We start from the raw sequence: 26,725 nt of genomic DNA on the forward strand, positions 1-26,725 counted from the left end.
CAACGTGCCCATCGTCTCGCTCACCCAGCTTCACCACACCAACTCCCAGGCACTTCATGCCTCCAAGTACCGGTCCTGCTTCCGAAGAGTTCTTGGCCTCAATGGCTGGACACCTCTGAACCTCGCTCTCTGCAATTAACACCCTCACCAAGCCGCCTGTCTTGGCCTTCATTTCCACTCTTGCTCATCAAAGCGGTGTGTTCTTTTCCTAATCCCCCGCGCCCACTTCCAGCACACACAGAAGCAAGGCAGGGCCATCCATTGCCACCACAAATATCATCAGAGAAGGGCTACAAAGCTGGTGAAGGGCCTGGAGCACAAGTCCTGTGAGGAGCGGCTGAGGGCACTGGGGTTGTTTAGTCTGGAGAAGAGAAGGCTCAGGGGAGGCCTTAGTGCTCTCTACAGCTACCTGAAGGGAAGCTGTGGGGAGCTGGAGGTTGGCCTCTTCTCACAGGTAACCAGTGATAGGACAAGAGGTGCCAGGGGAAGAGTGATAGGCCTCAAGTTGTGCCAGGGAAGGTTTGGGTTGGAAATGAGGAGACATTTCTTGTCAGAAAGAGCAGTCAGGCATTGGGACGGGTTGCCCAGAGAGGTGGTGGAGTCACCGTCCCTGGGCGCGTTTTAAGGAAAGGTTGGACGTGGTGCTTAGTGACATGGTTGAGTGGGTGTCATTGGTTGTGAGGGATGGTTGGACCAGATGAGCTTGGAGGGCTTTCCCAACCTTAATGAGTCTGTGATCACCCAGCCCTAACAGCCAGAATCTAACAAAGCTTCTCTGAACCTCACACAGCAGGCAGGCAGCCGCCTTCAACAGGAGGCTCTTGCACAAGCCCTGTGACAATGTCTGCATGTACCTGGGGAGGCACTTCGGGAAGTACAGCAGGCATAGTCCCAGAAAGTAAGGAGGTGCTTGGAATGAAGCTCCCACCCATCGCGTGCTAGGTTCCCCAGGGGCTGTTTGCACCAAGCCCTTTGTTCAGTGCTCCCACCAGCCAGCACGTGGGACAGGTTTGAGTCCTGGCCTTGCCTGGCAATAACCAGTGCCTGGAGTCACCACTGCGGCAGTTCAGTACACGAACATTTTGCCACATGCATTTATTTCTCTTCAGCTCGCAGCATCTTCAGGCAGACAAGGCAGGGTGAGGGCAGGGTAATTGAAAACAAAGAGTGGGGAAGAGGAGGGGGAGCCCAGACAACACAAACAAGATTAAGTATGCACAGGTATAGAAGTAATAGCAATTAATACTGCCTTCTGAATTAAACCACTTGAGCCAGAATCATTGAAGACCAAACACAGGCAACTGCCAGCTTAGTGAAAAGAATTTATTAGAAAATGTTAAGCACTACACAAAACTAGTTCTTAGAGTATTTTTTTCAGTAGACAGCACTCCAGCCTTCTGCTACAAACACCGTATCATGGGCTTCGGACAGCCACTGTGCTCCTAAGACACATCTTTAGGATGAGACATTCAAGCAGCATGCACAGTGAGACAGTGGAAGGAGTGCAAGGAAAATCCTTATCATTTGCATAAGTTCACAGAAAGTATACAGTTTTGTCATTATTTACCTCGAGGCAATTTGGATTGAATGAATTACTGATACCCCAGGGGCAGCAGGTGCACTGTGCATTCCCATCGCTTGCCTTCAGTACTAGTGCATGTAGTACAAGGAGTTTCAATAAATAGAAATACAGCTCTCACACTATTTTAACAAAAACATGACTACAGGGTTAAAGTACGTGCCTTCTCAGGCAGTCACACCAACAGAGACCGTACTGCTCCTCAGGAAGAATAGGAGAGTCTATGTATTAAGGCAATGCATTTTGTCATTTTTGTTTTTTTAAATTCAGCATAGAAATTGTAGCGAACTGCATATTTTCTGGTAAGTTCTGAATAATTTCACTCTAAAAAATAAAGTCACTAATCACATTCTAATCTATCCCATATTCTTCATTAACGTTTTGAAATACAGAGGAGCATCACTACAGTCACTGCCCCAACAACACGGCAGCATGTGATGGCTGATCAGCCAGCCAGGAGCAGCTCTCGTTTGTGCACTCCATCCTTCCTTCCCACCCAACTTCCACCTCTCCTCTACAAGAAAAACGAGACACGAACACGTATCTGGCTCCTGAAAGGAGCTTTATAGCAAGGCTCAACTGTATAGAGTAAAAAGATATATAAAAAGTCATTAAAAATCCAAAAATTCGGAGAAGTAAAATGTAATAAAAATAAGTACGCACGGCGTGATAAACCAGGATAGACATAGCAATTTGCTACATTTTTCAAAAAGTGCTAACCAATTTTAGCTTAAAATAGTTCAAGAGATCATACAAATTGCTACCACAGTGTAAAACTGAATATTTTGAAAAATCTAAAGCCTGTCTTGACTGTAGAAAATGTATTATAGCAGTCTCTAATTTACATAGCATTTTCATTTAGGCACACAAAAATAAATATAGACAGTCAGATGCTTCGTTAAGTCTGCAGAAAGTTACAGTTAAAACCAAGTGATCAACTGCTGTGACAAACATCACATTTGTACAGATCTCTCTCCGTATATAGCCACGTGTGTGTACATGGGTGTCTATCCCTTAGCTCATTCTCAGGCTTCTGCAGAAGCTGCTTAGGAGGTAAGACTGAGTTTTCTGTCTAGAAAAGTTAACTTGAGGAACTACTGGTTACTAGGAGAACAATTATCAAAAACCTCTATCAATACTTTGTGTCAGGATGTTTATTCATGCTTTTGGGCCAGGAGACCTTTGTCAGGCTGAGCCAACACTAAAGGTTGTTACCACGCAGCAGGACTGAAGGGGCAGCGCTGAAGTTTTCACTGTACCCTCAGAGAAAGGGAAAGTCTTCCTATCCCAGAGTAAATCCCAGAGAAAGGTTTCTTCCCTACTCTGAGCTGGAAGGATCCCAAGCTATTTTTCCCAAAAGGGGCTCGTATTTGTCTCAGTATTTCAGCAATCTCCCTGCTGTGATCTCAGTAAAGCATGTGCTACATTAGGGGTAAGCATTCCTCTAGCACTTCTCATAACCCTGGATCTGCTTTTAAAATGCTTGTGGTACCTCTACGAACCTCTCTGTAGAAAAGTGGTCAGGGAAACAAAAGCTGCTGCACTTGACTTCACATTGTGCATTTTCAGTGATAGCAGTTTGGCAATCCATGCTACGTCCCTAGCTAACAAGGGCAAGCATTACACAGCCAAGCCTGGCACAACTGTCAGCCTCTGATCAACTGGCAACCTGGAGACAAATCCCTGCTTTCTTGATCCTACGTGAAGTAACAAGAAACTGGTTCGTGCATCTGAACATCCAACACAGAGCAACTCCCTACACTGTTTCACTAGCTACGGGCAGGATTAGACAGGAACTGGGGTTGTCAGTGTGTAGTGATTGAGGGCTTTCAGCACATAAAAATCGATCAAGTTCATCCCCACTACCTTGAAACAAATTGAAAAACATCACAAACAAAACCAAGCAGCATAACTTTTATTTGGTGTTACAACAGATGGCACAGTGCCCATGATTTTGGGCACTGAATTTCACTGTTTATGATTTTTCTTTTAAAAATCTAAACAGTTCTTCTGTTCAGAGAACTCCATGTGCCTTTTTATATACACATTGTGACCCCTGCATTCAGCCTGTCCAGTTAACGCTAGAAGTATCTGTCAAGGCAATACATTATTTTATCTTTGCTATAATTAGGGAGAAATCAAAAGAAAAAAATTAATCTGACTGATTACATGTACTGTACATACCTGTTCCAAAACCAATGTACTTAGACAGAAGTTTCTAATTTAATGCACTGTTATTCAAGTCAAAATGCTGTACACCTAAGTATCCACACAATCGTACATTCCTAATGATTCTTCTTTACACCTTTTACTTTTTTAGACATCTGTTTTTAAAAAGGAATAAAGAAGTTGCCCTGTAGATCTATATTTCTTTAAACAAAACATTATATACTACATTGAAAAATAATTTTATCAAAAGCAGATATAAATCACTGTCATGTACAGATTTCAGTTAACGGTTTATGTTGAAATTGCACTTTGCAGATAGAATAAAATTAAAAACTGAAAATGTGTTCTATTTCCTGTCACAGGAGACTGCCTCTTCTGGATTTTTCTTCCGAGAATGTTTGTATTTGTCTACATACGCTTTCACTAGATTGGCCACTTTCGCAGAATTAACTTCTCCGCTCTTGCTATGACAAACCTACAACAGTTTTAAAGAAAAACATGTTTGAAATCCATTTGTTGATTTGCTGTTGCTTCATATTTATTTTCCCAGTACCCCAGGTTTCTACATCTCAGAGTAACTCTGGAAATCGTCAAAACTTCCCAAGTACTTCCTAATTCCCATTCAACTCTTTCCATCAATAAATTACATATCCACAAGAGCTCCTTCACCTTGTAGGAGAAGACAGACAAAGGTATTTTTGCTTTTCCTGTTCCCCCCCACCCTCCCCACAGCAACCACCAGTAGTTCCCATGTGGTCAGAAAACCCACCCCAAGCCTGCCTCAACTGAAACATACGCATTTCAGATTTTGTTAACAGATCAACTTACTTTATCCACAGCTTTCCGCACAATTTCTTTATATTCTTCCTTCGTGATGTCTTTATTTTGGTAGAAAGGCTTAATAGCCAGCTTGACCTCCTGTGCTGCTTTTTCTTGAATTAACAATTTCTGATGAAAAACAAAACTGGAGTATTATTTTTTAACACCTGCGTAAATAATCTCATAGTCAATCACAAATTAAAACTTAACAGATAAAAATTACTATAAAAGACTCGAAAACTATGTTCCCTTACTCATATTCCAGCACTTGTGAGAGCTGCCTATGTTTTATTAAGAACGTAATGTTGTCCCACAGCAATTACAGTAATATCCATAACAGTACTGCCTTAAAAACGACTACTCTAAAAAGAGTCAATTCCCTGTTTGTTGTAGCCTGGAGCTGTGACAAAAGTATCACAGAGATGACAGGATTAAAAGATACACAGAGAAGAGGTACTATCAGTCATATTTTTAGTATCTCAAAATGTATGTGCGTATATGGACAACTTTGAACTTGCCTGGTCCTTCTTTGAGCTATCTGCGGTGGCTTCCACTGTCACACTTGCTTTGTTTTCTCCCGGTTTTGCAGCTGGATTAGAGCTTTTGACGTGACTTGATGACGTTGCATTACCAGAACTTGGTCCCTGAACTGTTCCCATGTTTCCCAGGACTGCTGTTGGCGCAGGCAAGGCTGGAGCACTCATGTTATTACTCACATGAGCAGCATTTTGCATACCCTGTTTTAAAAGTTATCAGGAGTTAAAATACATTGGCCTTCAGTATGACAACATATCTTTCTGCATGTTTCAGCAGCTATTGAAAAAGTACCAAATGCTACACGCTTTGGCTCATCAACTCATTTCCATGCCGTTCATTATTGTGGAAGATACGCAAGTGATACCAGATCTACTCAAAGGGGAAAAAAAGCATGAGAAATAAGGCACCCGCTGTGTTTTCAGTGTGGTTGCTAGAATCTGGCTCTGATGGAGATCCCAGTGATATGGCATCCTGCAGGCAGATGTGGAAGGTGTTAGCACATGGGTGAAGGAACCTGATGACTGCAGAACCTTTTTGTCACAGGAGAGAATAGGAGGCCCATAGCTGTAAATCGGATTAACGTCAAAAAATAAAAAAGTCACCACCTAAACATACATACATACAAAAAAAAAAAACCAAACCCTTAACACATGCCTGCATTCATGTCTTATAGTTACACTGCTTTGAAAACATTCATTGTCATGTTTGTCACTGGCTTTAACTTCCATGTGAATTTCAAACATGTAAACACCTACGGCCTAACGCAAGGGAGGTAAAATGCTAGCTGAAGCACCAGGGTCTGTTCTTAAGGAAAAGCCATTTACTACACATTTCCAAACATCACCAAAGGGTACCATGAACACTGTTCAGTTTCTCAATTTCTTCAGAAATTGAGAAATGAAGTAGATCTTGGCAACTCAAATGGAGACTGTTTTTAGCAAAAGCCAGGAATGTTTCTGGCAGGCTACCCTAAATGCTTCTTCCCCGTCCCACCCCAAGTAATCAGCATTACTTTTTTCAAGTCTGCGTGTATCTAGATGAAAAAAAATTATTTGATTGAAATCCTGGGAAAAGAGGCAGATAATCAAACTGCTATAATCAGTACACTAAACCTTGCCAGTTCTCCATCTTCGTCTTCCTTTGAACAAGGCAGGAAAGCTTGGAGCCCTGAAGTATTTGTTAATCTGTAATTGTGCTACCACCACGGACTTACTCAATGCAAGCTCAAAGGAAAAGCAGCAGGAACTCCCCACGAACGTTCAGGTTCACGGACACCATTCCACAAAAGATAACAGCAACAGATATACCAGGGGCTTTCTTAACACATACCTGTATTTTGGAGCAGTACACAATTGCTATACAATCGTACCTATTGCTGCACTAGATGGTAAATTTTGCAGAGGTTCACAGCCTGCACTCTGCCTTCCTACATTTTAGAAATAAAACATACGGGATTTCCAACTGTGAAAATATTTTAATTACAGACAGCAGGCACAAATGAAATCAACAAAGAATCTACAACCATTTTAATTCAAACAGTACCTTACTGTTTTACTTTCACTATTAAAGTATTCCCCATGGTACTTAGGTTTTTGTTTGTTTTTCCTATGTGGGTATGAACGGTCAACAGCAGTTGAGAGTGAAAAAAGTATGTTAGCCATTTATCAATTCATTTCAATTATTTTTTTTTTCCAGAGGCATTGCATAAAAACAAAGGTTTAGAACTTGTTATTCTAGAATTTTTTTTTTTTTTTTTTTTTTTTTTAATTTGGAAGGAAGGGGAAAGCATTTCAGGTTACATCAGGAGGCCTACAACAGAAGAAAAGCACAAACCTCAGTCAAGCCCTTAAGAACCCTTTGTACATCACAGACATGGCATTACATCTTGCATGGCCATGCATTCTCTTGGAAGTTGTTCATTTTCCTTCCCCTGATATATAAACTCCTAATATAAACAGCTGGGTACAGGAGGAGCTCACATACACAAAGACTGTTTTAAGCTATCTTGGAAGGCACAAAGAGTTGGTCTGGTCTGCCCCAAGCACAGCCGAGTTTTTGAAACTGGAGAAATGAAGCAAGAGTTAGGTCTCAAACAAAGCATACAAAACCAGGAGAACTGGGCAAGAAGCAGCAAGGAAAAGGTACCAGAGAAAACTTGGAACTTATTAACAAAAAGGCTCAAAAGATTAAACAACAGAGAATGTGGCAGTGGGGGTGGTAGTGGTGGAGCTGCTGAGGCAGTGACAGCTGGAGAATGGAAGTGCGGAACAAACCGATGCCATGCAGGACTTGATGATAATTTTACTCTTCTCAAACAACATCCCAACGGATGAGAACTGCAACAAAGAGGCTGAGGTCATTTCCTACACACTGCTGGAAGAGGATTCAAGAATTTTCTCCAGCAAAACCCCGATTTTGAAGGGGAAAACTTGAAATTACCTTTTTCTCCTTAGTTCTGGAAACAGGGCAAGGGACAGTACTGAATAAATTTTTCAGTGTTCCATTACCAGCTGGAACATCTCATTACCACAAAACCAAACAAAATCAGTTGTGGTGTTATGTATTATTTAAAAGCTACAGCCCCCAAAAACTTCTCATGTCCTTGTGTATACTTCCACTTAAAATTTGATGTGGGGTGGGAGAGAACAGGCAAGAGAGAAAGAAACTGCAAGTATAAATTTATCAAGTATATAGAACTAAATTTAAGAAACCCTTAACTCATGTGTTGCCTCATTGCTGCTCTTGCCAAGGCTTCTGATAAAGCATACCTGCAATTGTTTTCCATCTTGCTGTGAAGCAATGTAGTTGACTTGTTGAGATGGTGGGGGTGGAGGTGGAGGCGGAGGTAATCCCTGAGACAAATTTGTGGGAGCAGCTACCTGAACGAGAGGCACTCCGGCGTGGAGATGCATGGGCATCGGAGGGTGGATGTTGAAAGGACTGCGTTGCATGTTCATCATGGGAGGATGGACACCCACGGGGTACGGAAACATATTCATGGGTTGGTGCTGTGCGTTCACCTGCGGCATTACGTTCATCTGCTGCTGCATCATATTTACTGGTAACTGAGAGCCATCACTTTGCTGGTTGCCTTGGTCTTTGAGGTTTGGATCTGTCCAAAGAAAAACCAGACCGTATGTAAAACAAAATATGTATTTTATTAAGCAAAAAGTGGAACCACTTGTCTAAACTCTTCACGAAGTATAGAGTATCAAAGAGATTTCTCTATTTGAGTATTTTAAAGATACTGCACCACATCACTCATCACACAGCACTCATCACCAGACAAATACTAGTTTGAGTTTAAGAAGGTCAGCTTACTGTGGAAGCCTGCATTTTGAATTTTTATTTTCTTTACTTGTTCCCACAGGACACCTAATAAATTGGTCCATCACAACGAAACAGGATTTCTCCCGAAGAACAGCAACACAACTCAACTTATCCAGATTCTGCAATTTCAGAAGTTTAGTCTTATGTTATCACATACACTGCTTTCTGCTCCTCTTTGCCCAGGTTATACACACTCACTGTAGCTTTTTCTGGTATCTACAGAAATACTATGCTGTGTGTTTTCACTGAATAATAAATCACTCTCAACAAACTTTAAAAACATTCATATTCAGAAAGAGTTGTTCAAAAACTTTGCAATGGTACAACAGATATAGCCTGGAAGTAAAAATAACCTCATGGGATGGCACTTCTTTTAAAAACATGGTTTTACTATCTCACTCCACCTTCAACAGAAGCTAAAATGTAAGATGTAGGTATAAACGGCGAGAAATCCAAAAAGTCAAGAAACTGGTTCTGAGAAATGGTTGATAGGTTATGGTTCAGATGCATTTCCCTTCCCTCAGAATCCGTCCCTGGAGAGCCCTCTCACCTAATTCAAATGGACTTAAAAACTTATTCTGTGCCCCAAGTCACTGCTTTTTAGTTTGTTTTCTTTTTATTATTATTATTCCCCCCCCCACACCTAGCCTGCTTGCTCCAGTTTTGAGAGAACACTGTATTGCTCTCATCTGAATTTCAGGTTCCAAAAGTTAGAATGACTGTTACCAAACTATAGAACATGTTACAAGACGCACAGTACTTGCAATTAAAGGTTTGATAAATTTTCCTGCAGCAAATTGAAGGTTGACAAAGCTTCCTTAAAACTAAGAAGCCTTTGATGCAGTTACCTTTGAAAAGCAGAATACATAGAATGAAAGAAAGCAAGATGACAATGGGAAAGGACAAGTGTTGTTGCTTTTACAACTGGATTTTATGATTTTTAAATACAATTCACACGTGCCATTTACTTCAGAGCATTAACGATCTGTGGATGTCTTCTTAGCTATTTAGAACCTGTCTCAACTACAGTCAACTGATTTTCTACCAAAAAGTTTATTTCTATTAGGGAGCTACCTTTTAGTTGTAAAATACTCAAAAATAATAAAAAACAACAACAACTAGACTGACATTTGGAATTTAGAGGAATTTTAATGCTAAAGTAGTTTTTTAATGCTAAAGTACTTTTGCATTAGTAAACTCCTCTTTTTAAAAAAAATAAAGAGGGAAAAGCTTATTTAGAAGCAAGAAGCACAAATCTATGTTGTTGATCTGCACAGTCAATTGCAAATCTTGTTGAAAAAAAAATTCCTTTTTTAAAACGTGGGCAGATGCTATATGTACCATACACACATATTGCAAAGTGATCACAAATTCATCCCAGTTTATTTTGAAGAACTAAACAACTATGAAGACAACATGAATAGAATTTTACTTATCTACTGAATCTGCAACCAACCTTTCTTTTAAATCTAGGAATACCTTGTTCAGGTGTCTCCTCTTCTTGTCTCATTCCCCATCCAGACTGTGGGCTTGGAGAATTTCGTCCTCTTCTTGAATAATAATTCTGCACATCAGCAGGTAAAGTCTTTCTCACAGCCCGGCTGGAGGCAGATGTCCACCCAGATCTATCAGCAGGTGTATCAAAAGAATAATCCTGCTCATTCTTATGTTTGTATGGCTGATGTTCTGAGAACCTTGTAGATTCATTCCCAGAACCATTTGAGTTCCCTGAGAGAGGTTTTCTGTTTTGCCAGTGATTTTCACTCTGGTCTCCATACATGAAACCGCCTCTGCCACGTCCACCTCTGCCACGGTGACCTCTCCCTCGATTTGGAATCCAACCTGAACCGAAGTTTTTATTCCAACCGTGTCCTGAATTATCATGTCTGCTATCTTCCCAATGTGGTTTGTCTCTCTCTCTGTTCCTGCCCTCAGGTACAGAATTTATCCTTTCCATTACCCAGTCTGGACAATCATTCCTCCGCTTGTCTGAAGAACATTGTTCATCACTGTTTTTTTCTGTATTGTCCTTCTCTTTAAGATTTTCGTTCTGTTTCTCTTGATCACTTCTTCTGTATCGATCATTTCCTCTGGGACTCCTCCAGCTGTCATTTGCCCATCTCTCTTTCCATCGAGGTGAATGACCATCCCTCTCATTTCTAGAGGACGAAAACCCTTTATTTCTTGTCCTAGATCGTGATCTCGACCTAGATCGTGACCGGGACCTAGACCATCTCCTGTTTCTTCTCTCTCTATCACGATCTCTTCTTTGACTATCTCTATCACTGCTTCGAGATCTAGATTTTTGCCTTGGAGATGAATCCCTAGTTCTTGACCGAGAAGATGATCTCCTGCTTTCCCTGACATTCTCCCTCTTTGGAGATCGAGATGGCGCTTTTTTCTCATCTTTGAGTGCCTCTCTTTTTGGAGACCTAGATAAAGATCTCCTTCCCTCTCTAACAGTTTCCTTCTTTGGTGATCGGGAGCTCCTGTCTATGGTTCTCTCCCTTTTAGGAGACGGTGATTGAGATTTCCTGCCTTCTCTTCTAGAAGGAGACCAAGTTGTTGATGGAGAGTGAAATCTAGACCTTCTTGTTCGAGTCTTTTTGTCTTTTTTGAGTTCTGACTGACACTCTTTTTCTTGAGGAACAGTTTCATCTTTTTCATCAGAAGGCCCTGAAACTGATGTACAGTTTGCTGCATCACATCCTACGGAGTCCATTTCTCCCTGCTCTGTCGTTTCAGCCGGTGGCAACTGTTCAATGTGAGGCTCGTTCTGGTCACTGCAAAATGAGTCGCAATCCATTGGTATCATTTCATTGTTATCTTCTCCAAAATGTTTGTGTTCAGCATTTACCTGAGGTGACTCCGAAGTTCTACTCTCTTCACCTTCTGGTACGGTCTTCTCATTCAAGGATTGTTCTGATGTACTGTCTGTAGGAGTATTGCTTATTAATGTATCTGGTTCTTTGTCTTGAACAGTTTTAAAGCTTTGAATATTTGTACTTGCACAGTCTTCTACTGTTTTTTCTTCTGCCCCAGAATCATCTACTTCTACAGCTTCTGTATGTTCTGTTTTTTCTTCTGCCCCTGAATCATCTATTTCTGCGGCTTCCGTATGTTCTTGCAATTTACTTCTGGGGCTCTCTAACGGCTGATCTTGTTCCAAAGGTTTAGGATACTCCAGCAATTCATTTTCTGGACTATCTATTGACTGTTGTACTTTTGTCAAAGTATCTATGTTCTCCGGTAATTCACTTTGAGGACTGCACAATATCTGATCTGATTTTTCAGATGTTGCATGGTCACATACCTCATCTGTGGAACTAGCTCTTATTTCCATTTGTTTCATAGTGTTTTCACAAACATCCTGATTCTTAAGATCTACATTTTTTTCAGTGAGACCTTTTACTTCAAATTCCTGACTTTCTCCCCCTGAAGTTAGTACTGGAGGTTCTTGGACTGAAAAACTTGTATCTGCATCGCCTGAAGTGTCTTCATCTTTGCCATGTTCTCCTGTAGTTTCCTCAGTTTCCGTATGTTCATTACAGCTTTCCAGTCCATTGGCAGATTCTGTTTCTGCATCATTTTTCTGTGGAAGGCTTGCACTACTGCTTTCATTATCTGACTGCTGGTCTTTATCTACTGTTTGAACTGCTTCAGACTCAGCAGTGTCGTCATCATCTACTGAATCACTGGATGACTTTTCAGAACGTGCAGAACTTCTCAGTTTCTTTTTAGCCAGAGGTGTTTGTTGTTTAACTATTCTTTTAGACTTTCGTTTTGGAAGAGCTTTCTCTGATTCTAAAGAAGATTTATTCAGAGGCTGGTTGTTGCCATCAGGGGCACTGCATCCAGAACTGCTTGACCGAGGTGAGCTCCGAGACTGACCCAGAGTCTCGTTTTTAGTGTTCCGTGCAGACCTTCTTCTAGGAGTAGTATTAACTGCTTTCCTTCTAGCTCCCCTAGTGCCAGACGAACCTGAAGCTTGTTTTTTCTCTTCTCCTTCTTGGGTACATGCAACAGCATATCCTTTGCCTAAAGATAAAGCAAAATACATTAAAGTTTAATAATGACCATTTACATAAACAGAGTTAAGAACATAATTTTATGTTCTCCCCTTAAACAGATACTCTCATATAATGCAGTGTAAGAGTCAGTATGAAATACCGCCAGAGCTTAAGTAGCTAAATACCAGGTGTCCCCCCCAAACCCCAGTAAAGACTGACTCTCTTTAAAGAGCAGAATCAAGCTAACAAAGTGACATGTTAGACATCTGAAGGCACATTCAGAGGCATACATACATGGACAGCATCTGCAATCACAATTAAACTACTATTGATATAAAAGTATTGATATTCAAAGGCAGCCAGCATTTAAACCATTAGAAAAGCAACAAACTAAACACCTGACATTGCTAGAATATACAAATTCCTGTCGTAACATTCAGGCCCTGTTGGCAGTCAAGTGTCAATACTACACAAGTGAAGCTCAATACTCCAGTAAGATTTTCAAATGGCCATCATCAGTGAAGGATTGCATGTTGATCAGAAGTGCCAGTGTCAATATGATTCTCTACAAGGTCTGTAATCAGATTTTGTAAACTCAGTCGCAGATTTTAAGAAAGGCTGTGCACACTCCATGGCAAAATGGACAAACTCTGCTACAAGGCAGAGTCTTAATTTAAGATTAAATCATAATAGAAAAAATATATTTAAATTTAATACTGATTTTGGAACTATATTAATTTGAGATGTCCATTAATTTGTTTTATACTTGGTGTAGACTTCAGAAAGCATCAAGAATTTGCTGTTTAAATTCTCTCTTGACAGCTTCACTTTTATACACAAATAGTAGAAACTTACGTTTATCTAAGATTAATTGCAAAATCTATAGAAACTAATTTATCACATAACACAAACTCACTCCAAATTTTATTTTACGTATTCTTAAATAGTTTATATAAAAAGAGTAAGACAAAACAGCACAAAATCCTCTTTCTACAGCTTACTACTTTGTTAGCAGAATCAAAAACATAAATCTGTCTATTAAATATAAACGCAATTTGATCATTTTAAGAGAATTAACTCCACAAGCACCTCACTAGCCTTTAAAAGGCTAGAAAAGAGCACAGTACTGTAATAATCTCGTCTTTGTCCTGTGTCTACACAGCAATTCAGATTCCCCACAATAATTCGCCTGAATATGAAAAACATATCTAATTTGGAGTTTTGGATGACTACTACTCAGATTAACACTTAAGATAATAAAAAACACTATTGATTGTATAGAAGGTATCTTGTATTTAAAAGCAAATGAGTAGTAGAGAACTCCTAAAGTAGTTTTACATGACTGTCACTATTTAAAGCATCTACTATGACGGCCTCCCCAGTAATTACACTAGGAAGTGACTACACTATGGTTAATCAGCAGTTACTCATCCACATGTGGCAGTCTCAAACTATGTCTTCAATCCTATTATGATCGCTATGAAAACAAATCAGATATTAAATATTTGTAATGTCACTTAACATCTGTGATAATTTTCTTCAAGGGGGAAGAAATCAACTTGCAAGAATAAAAAAAAAATCAAAACAGAAGTGAAACATGGAAATCCTGACAGAGCTAAAAGGCGAATTATTATTGTGGCAGTTTCAAAGGCTACTTGCAAAATACAAGCAGCTTTTTAGCATAGTTTGCTACTTGTAAAATTTTAAAGAAACAACGTTCACAAACTTTGCACTTGGACAAACTGTTTCAGCTCAACAAATCTTTATTTTAAAGTACTTTAATCATGCATAAGAACTGTATAATGTCAGCCTAAGTCATAACAGAATTTGTAGATTCAGTAATGTATTTTTAGGTCGAATTACTAAACAAGGTATTTACGTGCTAAGAGCATGTAAAAAACTGCAGCATCTACCAAAAAGATTTAGGTCATAGCTTTATGACCAGTGGTACTTGTATGCCTCTTTGGACAACTTTGCAAGCAACTATCAACTACCACTCTGATGCTAAACTGCCTATTTTAGATATAACTAAGAGATGAGGGGAGTATAAACAAGCTACAGTTTTTCATGCCCGATTTACTAAGAGTCGCAAGGTTATTTTCTCATTTTTTTCCTATTATCTATTTTCTTCATTTCTCTCCTGTTTTTCACCTTTGCAGAAAGTCTGTGTTACCTGTTTCCTCCATCTTCTGCCTTTTTTTTTTTTCCATCTCATATATTTCCTGTAAAAGGAGAGCTTGCTCCCTTCTTCTTAATGTATTTCCCATGCATCTCTTAACAGTGTTCAGGTTATGTTTCTCCTTGCTTTTGTCCTTAGCATTTGTTGTGCACCTTTATCGTCTCCTAAGCTGCTATACAAAAAACTGAATGGGGAAGGAACACTCACTCACAGAATGTGACCAAATCCTGAAAGGACATCTTCACATCCAATATCCACTAGTTTCACTAGGGAATTTGAAGACTCTGCCTCTTATTCCTGTATACTCCTTATTGGTAGGAAGTCTTCAAGTCAAATCTGAATATGACTTAAAATTTTAGTGTTCACATATTTTAGTGTCTTTTTCACTTTGTCCACAGTATAAGTGATATACTTATATACATCAAACATCTGAACTCTGGTTCAGATGTGGCAAAAACATTTGGAAATATACAAAATATCTTAAGAATTTATTTGCTTTGTCTTTTTAGCATGGTAATTTTACATTTAAAAAAAAATCACACCTTTGTAAGATAAGCATTCCATTTTGTCTTTTAAGTATTTAAGTTCTAACCAAGAAAAATGAAGAATTAATTTCAGTTCAAATCTAAAATATTTTTCTTTTCTTTCCCTGGAAAGATTCAGATTCAAAATCTCCTCCTCCTTTCAAAAGGCAATGTAAGGGATTTATTTTCATGTTCTGCATTAGGAGTTGACAACATTATCACTATTTGCACATCAATTACAGAAATTATCAATGGCAATTAATTATATGTTCTAAGTAGTCTAATGTTGCAAACTAATTGGAAGTTAATTTAAATACTCTTCATCTAGCAAGATTTTTCTTTTCTTCCGGTACATACTAACAAAGAAGCCTGACTGTATAAGTGAGAATGGGAAAGGAAAAATCAAGTTGGAGGAGCTAGCATATACGCTTATGACTACTAAAACCAGAAACAGTTAAGCATCAGTAAATTGCACTGCCAAAACTCAGAGGCCTGAGGAAGTAACCTATCAATTTTTCACTGGCAAATGGGGAAGTGAAACAAGTACCTTTAACAAGAATGCATAATATTAATTAATAAAGTATCTTTTCCATCATCCTTCTACTTCTTTCCCACAATTCACTTCCTCAATTCAAGTAGGCCAAAAGAGACCCAAATCTCTCCTGCCTCTTTGCCTACTAGTAAAATGAAAGTAGTATAATTCCAAATTCAAAGAAGGCATTATCTCTGGCCTTAAAAACAGCACCCCTTTGTTTCCATTTCTTTGAATTTGTGCAGCCAGTGGGAAGAGAATCTACATTCTTGATGAGTACGGAGAGACAGGCAGTTAAAGCAACTGGAGAAAGCTAATTCTTTCTATATCTTGTCTTCTACTACATTCCTGCCAGATCCTGGCATCCTTCACGTTTTTGCCCTATAAAGCTTTCAGGCATACTGAAACAGATGCATATACTGCAGCTTCCTGACTGTTCTTCTCCATCAGGAAATAGTTTGTTACACAGTATACCACAATGTATGTATGTATACCACTAAAATATGTCAAGCAACTCAAAAGTATCAAAATGTAATTTAGACTTAATAGGAAGAGTTGCAACATGAAAGAAAATTTTGAATTTAGGAAGAGAACTAAGTTAAATAAAATACTTGTTCTTGGAGTGGCTGGTTCATGTTTTATATTCTGATTTCAGAAATAGGTCAGCTGGTTTTCAAATACCAAACTGCATCAAAACATATTTTTTCCCCTTTTAACTATAACTACATGCTTTGACTTCTGAGAATCATGTTGTAATACTACTCCACATTAGCTATAAATAAAACTTACAAAAAAAAAAAAGTTTACCAAAGTTTTCCAAAGGCCTAATATTTGCTGGAAGAATTGTCCCTGCCACTGTAGTAGAAGTAATAAGAAAGGTCTCAGCTTCAGCTCCGTAAGACATTAAAGGAATTCTGGAAAATAAAATCATTAACATTAGTTGTTTTAGTTGTTTGTAGGAAGTTTTAGAAACAATGCACAAAACCATTACACAAGCATGACACTTCCTGCTCCATTACAGTTGAAGAGACAGTCAAAGCCAATAGAGAACAAAAGTCTCCTTCTTTCAAGCTTACATTAAGGCCTAATCTACTTAAACAGTTTGAAGAAAGTATGCTATGTCGAAGGAACATATATTTGGCTTTCTTCAAAGTCAAACTGAACTGTAACAAGCAGCCTACTCCAAATCAGTAGGCTATACCTACTGGAAATAAAATCCTGAACACTGATCTAGCACTTCAGTGGAAGAACTGCCTTTTCTGCAGAAAGAATGAGAAACAGTCTACAGGTCACATTAATTTAGTCACTTTTTTTTTTTTTTCTTTTTAAGCACACTAAATGTGTTGATTCAGACTCCCACACCAGAAGAACAAACCTGGTGGAAAAAAGAATTTTTAAATTACCACTAAATTGGAATGGAACTTCCCGTAAAGAAAAACATCTGTAAAAAACAAACCCACTCGTTATTTAAATCCTACATGCCATTTTAAATTTTAATTAAAAATCTCCTTTACTTACTCTATTTTCTTTGGTCTGCTTTATGCCAGAGGTATGTAATGAAATTAATATCACTGACAAACATTTTTTTTTTACATCTGTTTTTATGCTTTTGTCTTATATTCACGAAAACACACTCAGAATACTTTTTAACACTCATCTGCTCTCTGACAAAAAAAATAATTTTATGTTCTGTTTTATTTGATAAAATTCCTCTTACAGAAGAGTGTCAAAACCAACCCATGAAGGAAGTGTGGGTAAAAGGGAATCAGAATCAATCTTCAAGTAATGCAAATATAGTCTGATTCTAATGATAGAAATAATTTAAAAAACACATTTACAGTACCTTCTAAGTAACAGAAAATACATTTAAGCTCTCATTTCTGTGAAAAAGTGTCAAAGATGCATAAGTAGATGGAGTTGCTATGCTCATCATAAGTATCAAAAAAGCACAATATACAGAAACTATTTACATAAAAATAGCATGCAGCAAATACAAAAGATTAGCAACTTACACACAAACATAGTTTAGTTTTACGATCAAATGATATTCTACCTGAAAAGCAATTTGAATTTAATCAAATTCCAAACTTGAAGTAATACATTATAATCCATTGCACTATGAATACAAAACTTGTACCTTTCAACTCTAGCAAGCGCAGATGAACATGACAATTCCAGTTCTTGTCTCTTCTGCCTGATCACTGCATTGACTTCTGTGAATTCTGTACTAAAATACAAATTTCATGCCATTTAGAATAACCTTGTCTGATTTTGTATTTCAATAACTTCTTCTATCAGTTACTAATTTTTACATCTTACAACTTTCAACAGTTACCATGAAAGTATACAGGTATATGGTTTAGAGGGAAAAGTAAATATAAGAGAAGTCCCAAATAAACTTCTAGGCAGAGTGAATGCAAAACAGCAGATGAAATGTGTCTTCTGGGGGGGGGGGGGGGGGGGGGGGGAGGGGGGGGGTGTTAAAAGATGAAAAAACTTTGTATCCCTGACAAATTAATACTGTCGTGTGCATGGCAAAAAGGATTTTTCATTTATAGACTGTTGAAAACACACAGATTATTTTTTTCTGAGTCTGTATTATCCAAATTACGTTATTCCAGACCATTCTTTGTCTGTTCTTTTTCTTCTACCTTCTCAATCATAAATATTTGCCATGCTCCATCTTAGGTATTAGGTTCATTAAGCAAAATTACTTCATGTACATTTAAAGTGCTCCTTTTGGAGTCATGGAACAACAGGAACACTTGCTTCTGCTACAGAACAGGAGGTTTACTGTTAACAATTTTACTAACTGCTGTTGTAATACCAGGACTAGCACTTTCCTATTCAAGGCCTCAATTTTGCAAGGACTTTAAATATCAGCTAAATTCCTATTAAATCGATGAGATTAAAAGCACATGCTTAAGTATTTGAACCTGAACACACAACAGATATTGATACAAATATTGAAGAGATATTGAGATGTTGATTTAACTGTACCAATTTTCAAGTGTTTATCTTTTAAATTCTGGTTTACCATGACAAAAAAAGCAGTTGAACTTCAAAATATTTCAAGGCAGTAATACGCAGATAGAAGCAGAAGGAACTATAGTATCTACAATACAGTAACTCATCACTTCATATTGCATGCTGGTATAAACTAACCAGTCATTCCTACAGCTAAGAAAGGATTCTTCATTGCTACCACCGGCCGGAAGTGTACTATAGAAATTAGTCCTGAAGCACTCGTTCCAGCAGGTCTTTCTTCTGGGCTACAATTAGAAACATCCAAAATGAAATAATTAGCATTTAGCACATAAAGATGCATTGAAATTTAATGTCAGCTAGGCTTTAGCTCACAGAATGTTGGCACCATAGTAGCCCCATAGTTTTATACTGAGATTTGCCATTACATCAAACAAGTTTGCTCTATTCAGTCTAAATTTTCAACACCTGCTCTTTGTAGATAAACATTTTTTTTAATAGTCTTTCAAAAGCAAAAATCTTTAATGCTTCATAAAGAAATTACACATAAATAAGCCCAATCTTCACTATTTCAGAATTCCCATTTCTGCTACCTAATGAACCACAGTAAGTACAATGCTAGCACATTCAGACAGACCCCTTCAGAGCAATTCATTGCATGTTTGGTTTCAAACTAACAAGAAAACCTGATATAAGAGCTGGGATTCTTCTTTGCCTTCAGGTAGAATTAGAAAATCCAAGGTTGACTGGTGTGTCTGTTTACTGCACCCTCACACAAAGAGACAATACTCAGAAGCAGCTTCACATTTCAACAGATACCACTTTCTATTTCAGTTGCTAACAATGTCTAACAAAAACATTGTATGCTAGTGCATCGCCTTTTCATTGTATTCAGAAAACAGCTTGACTCTGTTGATATTGCTGTGCTCTGGGCTGCCTGCAATAGAAAAAAATCTGAACAATAACCCTCCAGACGCTGCTTCCAGACTATGAAACTGACACAGTTATCTACAGTGACCTGTTTTTGCCACTTGTATCATATCACCTAAAGGGCTAATGTCAACCTGAATTTGCCTGAAACGTTCCTGTTCGCTCCCTACCAGTTGTATTTTAAGATGGAAACTTACAGGGTCTTTCAGCAAATATTTACTCTGAAGAAAAATAAGCTTTGTAATAAGACATATGTAAATGTGCATTCAAGTGTCTAGTCATTTTCTACAAGCTCTATCAAACCTCAAGCTTTGGCACAGAGAACTGGTGAGACAGGGCCATGCCTTATTTCATCACTGTAAATAATAAAGTTCATCCTAAAATGCTGTTTTCAGAAATGCTTTATTTTAAAGACATCCTGAATTTGAACATTAGTATTTCCATCAAAAAAGGATACCCAAGTGTCCTGTAAATACCTTTATGAAGTGGCTATTAGTAAATCAGTGCTTTCTTTCAAATTTTGAACATATATTGTATAATTGAGCTCTGTACCTCCTCCCAAAGGTTTGTGGTATTTATCTCTACTTTTTTATGTACGTTTTCTGTAACAGGTCCTGTTTGAGATATTGATGCTATTCACCTGTATAATAAATCACTGAAAACAAGATATGAAAGTTTTCATCAATCTTGAAGCTAAATGAGTGCTCGATCTACCACTCAGCCCTATCTTTCCAGTTCAAAACCTCTTGAAATCAATAAAAGCTTTACTTTAGCTTTACATGGTGACAGAAACAAAATTTCTAAATATCTGACTTAGAAGAGGAAGGCTAGAGTTAAAGGTAGCCCTGAGAATTATGGTGTATAAGCACCAAATAAACATGACCACTCAGGCCACCAGCTACTGAAAGTCACCTGACAATGTATGTGGCCATAATATTACATGAAACAAGGCAGCAGGCAAAATAAGAACTTGAACACAGACTTCCCTCCTGTTCAAACTTAGGTAAGAGAAAATAACGGACAGCAACATTTACACTTCAAAATGAAATCAATTACTTACAACTATTTCATGCAAATATATTTACAGGTATAACTATATACAGGTAATACAGGTATAATTTTCCTGTGATCAGGAAATCATTGATCACCAGCTCATGTCACAGAGACCTGAAATATTTCTGAAAGGAGGGAAAACAAATCAAACAACAGAGCCTTTATAGCTCTTTACTTGTTGTAAGTGGAATTTATATTACAGGTTAAAATTTATGAACAAAACAAGAAGCCTGGGAATGCAAACATTCCTAAAGTAATCTCCCGTTAAAAGCCACCTTGGCGTAAATTAGAATGTCCATGGCTTATCAGACAAATAATATTAACCAAATTACATGGTTAATTACATCTAAGCATTTTCATAAAATGAATGAAAACCTTCATATCCTTTATCTAATGATACTTAGGTTAACAGCTTGCAGCTGATCCCACCTTCAGTTGATGAAGGAAGATGAAAAGAGGTTACAGAGTCTTAGGTAACAATCTAATCTAAATGAAAATACATACCACTACAAAAACATCTGGGAGAGAACCTTATATAACCTAGCACTATATTCTATGAGCTTCCTTCAAGACAAAACAAGACAAACTAAAAAGGTTTGGATCATACTAGAATTAACAAATAGAAAAAAAAAAAACTAACTAAAAATAAGCAGAAAGGTAGTTTAAAAAAATGCTTATGAGAAAAATGTTTACAAACGTCTCATCATCAGAACCAACCTTGTTTATCTTCACAGACAAAGCTTTCCTGTTTCGTTTGTCATACAAAATATTACCTGTGAGAAATAAGAAGCAAAATTTTTGATCCTAGCTTTAATATATTAGTTCTTAATTGCTTGTCAAAATCATTAATGAAATGAGATGGTAATTAAAATGTATCTGAAGTTTATTTACAATGTGTTTACACAAATTCAGTAAAATTAAAATATATGCACCTTCACAATAGCTTTTTATAACATCAACCATTTTTTAACCTCTTCAGATACTTGCTTAACTTCAGGAGTTATGAACACACTTAGAACACAATACCCCCCCCCCATCAACCCTCTCAAACTGTTCCCCCCAAAATACTGCCAAGTGCTTCTTCTTCCTGAACCATCAGCAAAATCTTCTGTTTCTTTGCTTATCATTAGCTGTGCATTAACTATCTGTCACAGAAAATGATTCACGCTGAAACCAAATCCAATTCACTTGTGACTGAAGTTGAAGAGGTAGTCTTGCCAGTAAAATGAGTATAGCAATGCCAAATATTGCAACTTTATTCTCTTAATCTCCAAGCTTCTATTCTTTGGCATTTGGTTTACAAATGCAAATGTAAACAATAATACAAAACATTAGCCCATCAAGAAAAGTACTTCTAGAGTTCCCTAATAAAAAGCAGCTTTTCCAGCAAATGGAGAAAAAATAATGACTTACTGTATTTTTTCTTCACAACTTTGCTCAATTTTGCTGTTAAAGGCCCTCTGTTTGGACATAGAGCTCTTCTGTGAGATTAACAAAAGATATTTCAAAAGCAGCAACATTTATGGGCATACCTAAATTATGAGTATATACACCCAAACAAAAACAGTTCCTGTTTCAAGGAAGTTTTACCGTTTTACTTTACGCTCATAAACCAACATTCTGACTGCTATTAAAGCCTGAACTTGTATCCAGTACATCATCTTCCATGACTTAAATGCCTCGAAAAGCTTTAGGATGAAAAGAATCTATGTACACAACAAAAGTTAATTTCCTGTATTAAACCTGAATGCTTAATTTTGCTTTATTTCATGGCAACTTGTGACATGTGTCACAAACTGCTTACATAAACATTAAAAGAATACTGAAGTTAATGGTGATTCAGAGAGTTGCAAAGATCAATCTTATTTATTTTCTAATAATAGCCAAAAAAATGGTAATTTACTTCCAAGTTATCTTTTCTGTAGTGAAGGGTGATTCAAATTTAACCTCAAGGACACTGCATACATCATATACACAATTAAATGCTGGCTTAAGGTTATCACTATTAGTAAAATTTATCTGTGTAATCCTAAACTATTTTATACAATACAAATGTGACAAAATCTTTCAAAACATGAATGGCATTTCCATACTTCCATCTCAAACTCACTAGACTGAAAGCCGTAGTTGACTACAGCTGTTTTATACTAAAACTTGGAATACCACCATGGTTTATTGTAACATGCAAGAAAAAAAGCAGTTGTCCCTTTAGATAATTGAAGACTGGTATTACTAAACCATGTCCTAGCCACAAACGTATTAATAAAAATTAGTATGAAATTTGTCAGATGTGCTTGATAAAAATGCTACTTCCAGGTCTGAATGCAATAAATATGTTGCTCCTTACTTCTTGTTTGCCAGAATATTTGTTGGAAATAAATAGATCAGTAAACTTTATTAAAAAAATCCAGGCTATAACATTTATAAGATTTTACTTAACTTTTTGGATATTCCAAATTAGAATGTTTTACATTAAGCGTGCTACCAACCTCAGGAAACTTCTCATCTTTGTATGGCTATACTTTTCCTTATTGCAGGCACAGTTTTCCTCTTCTTTCTTCCTTTGCTGTTGTTTTACCTGAACCTGAATTGAAAAATAAAGTTGATCCAGTCTAGAATCTCAATAAACATGGGCTTTTACTACATTCAAAGTCTTTTAAGGTCTACAGAAAAATAAGCTCAAGCAGAAGGACTTGAAACTCTCAAATCATAGATTCGTTAATTTCTCAATGCACAGATTTCATAAAAAAAAACAAAACAAAAACAGAACACACCTTGATACCTATATTGACTGTGCCAGAGATGCACATTAATTCCACAACTCCAAAACTCCCTGAGCATTCAGCCTGCCATGGCAAGTATCTCAAAGCTATGCATTTTCTTTGATAGTTTGGTAACTGAAAAATTTTAAACTAAGTTGGTTGACCTGAATACCTGAAGGTCAGCTTTGGAAAATGCTGAACTTACATTCAATTTCAAATGCTTCCTCATCATTAAAACAACAACAACAAACAAAAACAAACAAACAAAAACCAACAACAAACAATTATCCTCTAAAATAATGTAAGTTACGGATTTCATATAACATTCCCCCTCCAATTTTCAAAATTCTGAGAACATACAACAATCTTTATTACACACTATGAAGTTGCTTTAGTAATTACACTTTCATTAGACATTTTTTATTTCCTTATTCTAGAATCTTGACTTTATATGCAATTTCTGAAGCTATTAGCGCTGTAATTATGAATTCAGTGGCTATCACAGTGGATAAGCTGTCTGTGTGCTGATATTGCCCCTGCGCCAATGTTTCTCTATCCCTACAGCCCCTTTTGACATCAGGACCCTTGTTCTTTGTCTACTTTTTATAGTGTACTTCTGTAAACAAAGAACCTTTCAAACTAAGTTTTGATACGGCCTTGAAACTTCCAAATTAAAACCTTAATTTATCTGGTTTCAGCTGCTTCTGTGATTCTTTAGAGCACAATATACTATTTTTGGTTTTCCCTGAGAAGGAAATATCTGTGGCTGCCAGTCTGGTTGCTCTGCAGCTGACTACCTGGGGCTTCTTGTTCTGGAAGAACGAGAAATGGCTAGAGGGAGCCAGTTTGCTAAACACAGCAAAATTCAAAGCCAGCAGCTTAGGAATTACTTATAACCACAACTTTGCCACAGAGTCCCAGAGCTGAGCAGAGAAATATTAGCATTTTTCTATACATATTTTCAAGATCATCTATCATAATTAAGTTTTATTTTCCTAATCAATAACCCGCTCTCCACAGCAGTGTTATTCAGAAGAACTGAAAGATGAAAAGATTCAGAAATTTACATTCACCAAGGCTTAGCATTAATTGTTTTCTCTTGTTTTAACTAGTTTTTCTTCTATGAATTGAAGACTATGGATGTACAAGATTACATAGTAATTAATCCAGCAATTACTTAAAAAATCTAGTTTAAAAAAAAAATACTTTGAGACCAATTACTAAACTTCTATTCCTGGATATATCAGGAATGCTCAAAGATAGGAGCAATAGCAACATTATTATTCCTGTATCACTATTACTTCTTGGCACTGATATTATTATACTGTAACTTTTATACAATATTGCATACGTTCTGTTTGAAAAAAACAATTAAGAATAATTCCTAGCTTCAAATATATAATACAAACGTTAAAGCTACTATTATTTTATTAGGAAACCTTATTAAACACAGACATATTAGTAAAATCTTGCAGCATATTTTCTTGAATAGCATATAAGTCTAAAACTTACCTTTATCTGATCTTCTAACGCATTAAGCCTACATACTGCTTGAAATGGTCTGCGATCAATAGGACACGAAGCCTGTGTCTGAAAAATGATTTTTCCTATTACAAAATTTATAGTAAACTGTGAAAAACCTCAATTTTCTGCACTTTCATTCAATATTATAGTGCCTTACAGAAATACAGAAGTTCACAACTTGTTCACATTAAGAACATATTTGCACAAACTACCCATACAATCCAGTACTTTGCTTCATATAATAGATTTCTCCTTATGGGAAAATTCAAAAGGAAACAAGAATGTAATTGAGAATTGCATTAAAAAAAATCATTTAACATGAAGGTTACATGAAATATTTTACATGAAGGCTTGTTTTTTTAATCCCTGTTAAGTAGTTCTGGTTTTATATCAATACACAAACATTTATTTCTTAACGTCAAACAAACAAAACAGTAGCACACAGTATCAAAAAAAAAAAGAACAGTTCCTTGGCATAGGTGAGGTCAGATGCCATACGAGCGGTTTCACTTCTCCATTTTAGAGTTCTGACAACCGTGGTGGAACTCACTGGCTCATCTCAACGTCTCAGCTACTAACCTTTTAAATTCACCAATGTCTTTTTTGAAAGAAATCAAACATGGGACTCCCTACAAGTCAGTACTGCTTTAATCCCTGCTCCAACTTCTCAATCTTCCTTCCTCTCTGCCACCAATGTATTGTTTTCACAGTTCTCTGCTACCTACTAGCAGGTAAAAGAAAAGTCTTTCCATATTTAACCTTTGACTTCACTGCAGCTCTTCCAGTATCAACCCAAAAGCATCAACACAGCCAGTTTCCAAATACAGCCAAAATTCCCAATGCACTGCTTTTCTGTTGTGTGTTGCCAGAAAACATTCTGGCATTTTTGCTGTATGCAGCTTCAACAAATAATTACGTTTTTTCTGCTTACCAGCTTCTCCCTCAAGCCTAACAAACAGAAGTGTAAACTGACATTCTATTATTAACAAGTAATAGCATTGGCAGCAACATAATACCAAAAAAACACAAACAAACCAACAACCCACCCACCAACCAACCACCCAAAAACCCACAAGAAGGGAGGCAAAACAGCAGAAAGAACCCAAGCTAAACCCAGAGTTCCCTCCCACCCCCTTCCTTTTAAAAAATCACAGAACTGCGCAGATCAACAGCCAACACGGTAACACCTTCCCTTCTCTGACACATCTATTTGAATATATACACCTCTCATCTTTGCAGTCAGCAGAGCGAAAAACCTCCCACGTTTAAGACAGTGGAAGTTGTACAAAGCACTTTGCAACAGAACAGAATCGAAGGTCATCTTACCCTACAGTCTGATGGAAATACAGATTTACCCCCCCCCCTTTTTTTTTTTTTTTTTTTTTTTAATATATCTAGCCACCCAAATGCCCACTCATTTAAGCTGCACTACATCAGAATACACAAACAGAGAAAAATAAAACATTAACAACCACAAAAAAAGGAAGCTTCAAGTGAAGCTCTTATCCAGGAGGATGATGGCATCAGCTTTCAGAAAACTCCACAGGGAACTAGATGCTAGTTTTTGCTGCTATACAATTACTTATTCATTTTAATTCCATAAATGTCTATTGGTCCCGTCCCCCCCTTCACTTCAATGGTTCAGTTTAGAAGTCTTTTAAAAAAATAAAAATAAAAAAACACACAATAGACACACAAAAACACGACACCAAAACCCCACACCCAGCTTCTAATTCACTCACTGAACAAGAACCAGTATATGAAGCGTATTATTGCTGCACTTAAGACAACT

At 37.3% G+C, this 26,725-nt stretch overlaps 1 protein-coding gene across 4 annotated transcripts in view; it reads right to left on the reverse strand.

Annotated features, from left to right (window-relative positions):
• Window positions 1–3,944: 3,944 nt before the first annotated feature.
• The window catches only part of SCAF11 (SR-related CTD associated factor 11), a 45,231-nt gene continuing 22,450 nt past the window's right edge, over window positions 3,945–26,725 (reverse strand). For 3 of the 4 annotated variants that reach the window (XM_032187851.1, XM_032187859.1, XM_032187867.1), the window contains exons 4-15: window positions 24,922–24,999; window positions 23,137–23,231; window positions 22,061–22,128; window positions 21,365–21,420; window positions 18,845–18,951; window positions 17,817–17,906; window positions 16,487–16,593; window positions 9,914–12,472; window positions 7,873–8,216; window positions 5,086–5,304; window positions 4,577–4,696; window positions 3,945–4,223 (exon numbers count right to left, since the gene is read on the reverse strand). In XM_032187851.1, the coding sequence (XP_032043742.1) occupies window positions 4,095–4,223; window positions 4,577–4,696; window positions 5,086–5,304; window positions 7,873–8,216; window positions 9,914–12,472; window positions 16,487–16,593; window positions 17,817–17,906; window positions 18,845–18,951; window positions 21,365–21,420; window positions 22,061–22,128; window positions 23,137–23,231; window positions 24,922–24,999 (3,972 nt within the window). In that variant the 3' untranslated portion in view covers window positions 3,945–4,094. The remainder of the gene's footprint in view (window positions 4,224–4,576; window positions 4,697–5,085; window positions 5,305–7,872; window positions 8,217–9,913; window positions 12,473–16,486; window positions 16,594–17,816; window positions 17,907–18,844; window positions 18,952–21,364; window positions 21,421–22,060; window positions 22,129–23,136; window positions 23,232–24,921; window positions 25,000–26,725) is intronic. The other variant, XM_032187875.1, reaches the window with a different exon arrangement.

The sequence above is a fragment of the Aythya fuligula genome, chromosome 1, assembly GCF_009819795.1.
Source record: "Aythya fuligula isolate bAytFul2 chromosome 1, bAytFul2.pri, whole genome shotgun sequence".
Taxonomy (NCBI): Eukaryota; Metazoa; Chordata; class Aves; order Anseriformes; family Anatidae; genus Aythya; species Aythya fuligula.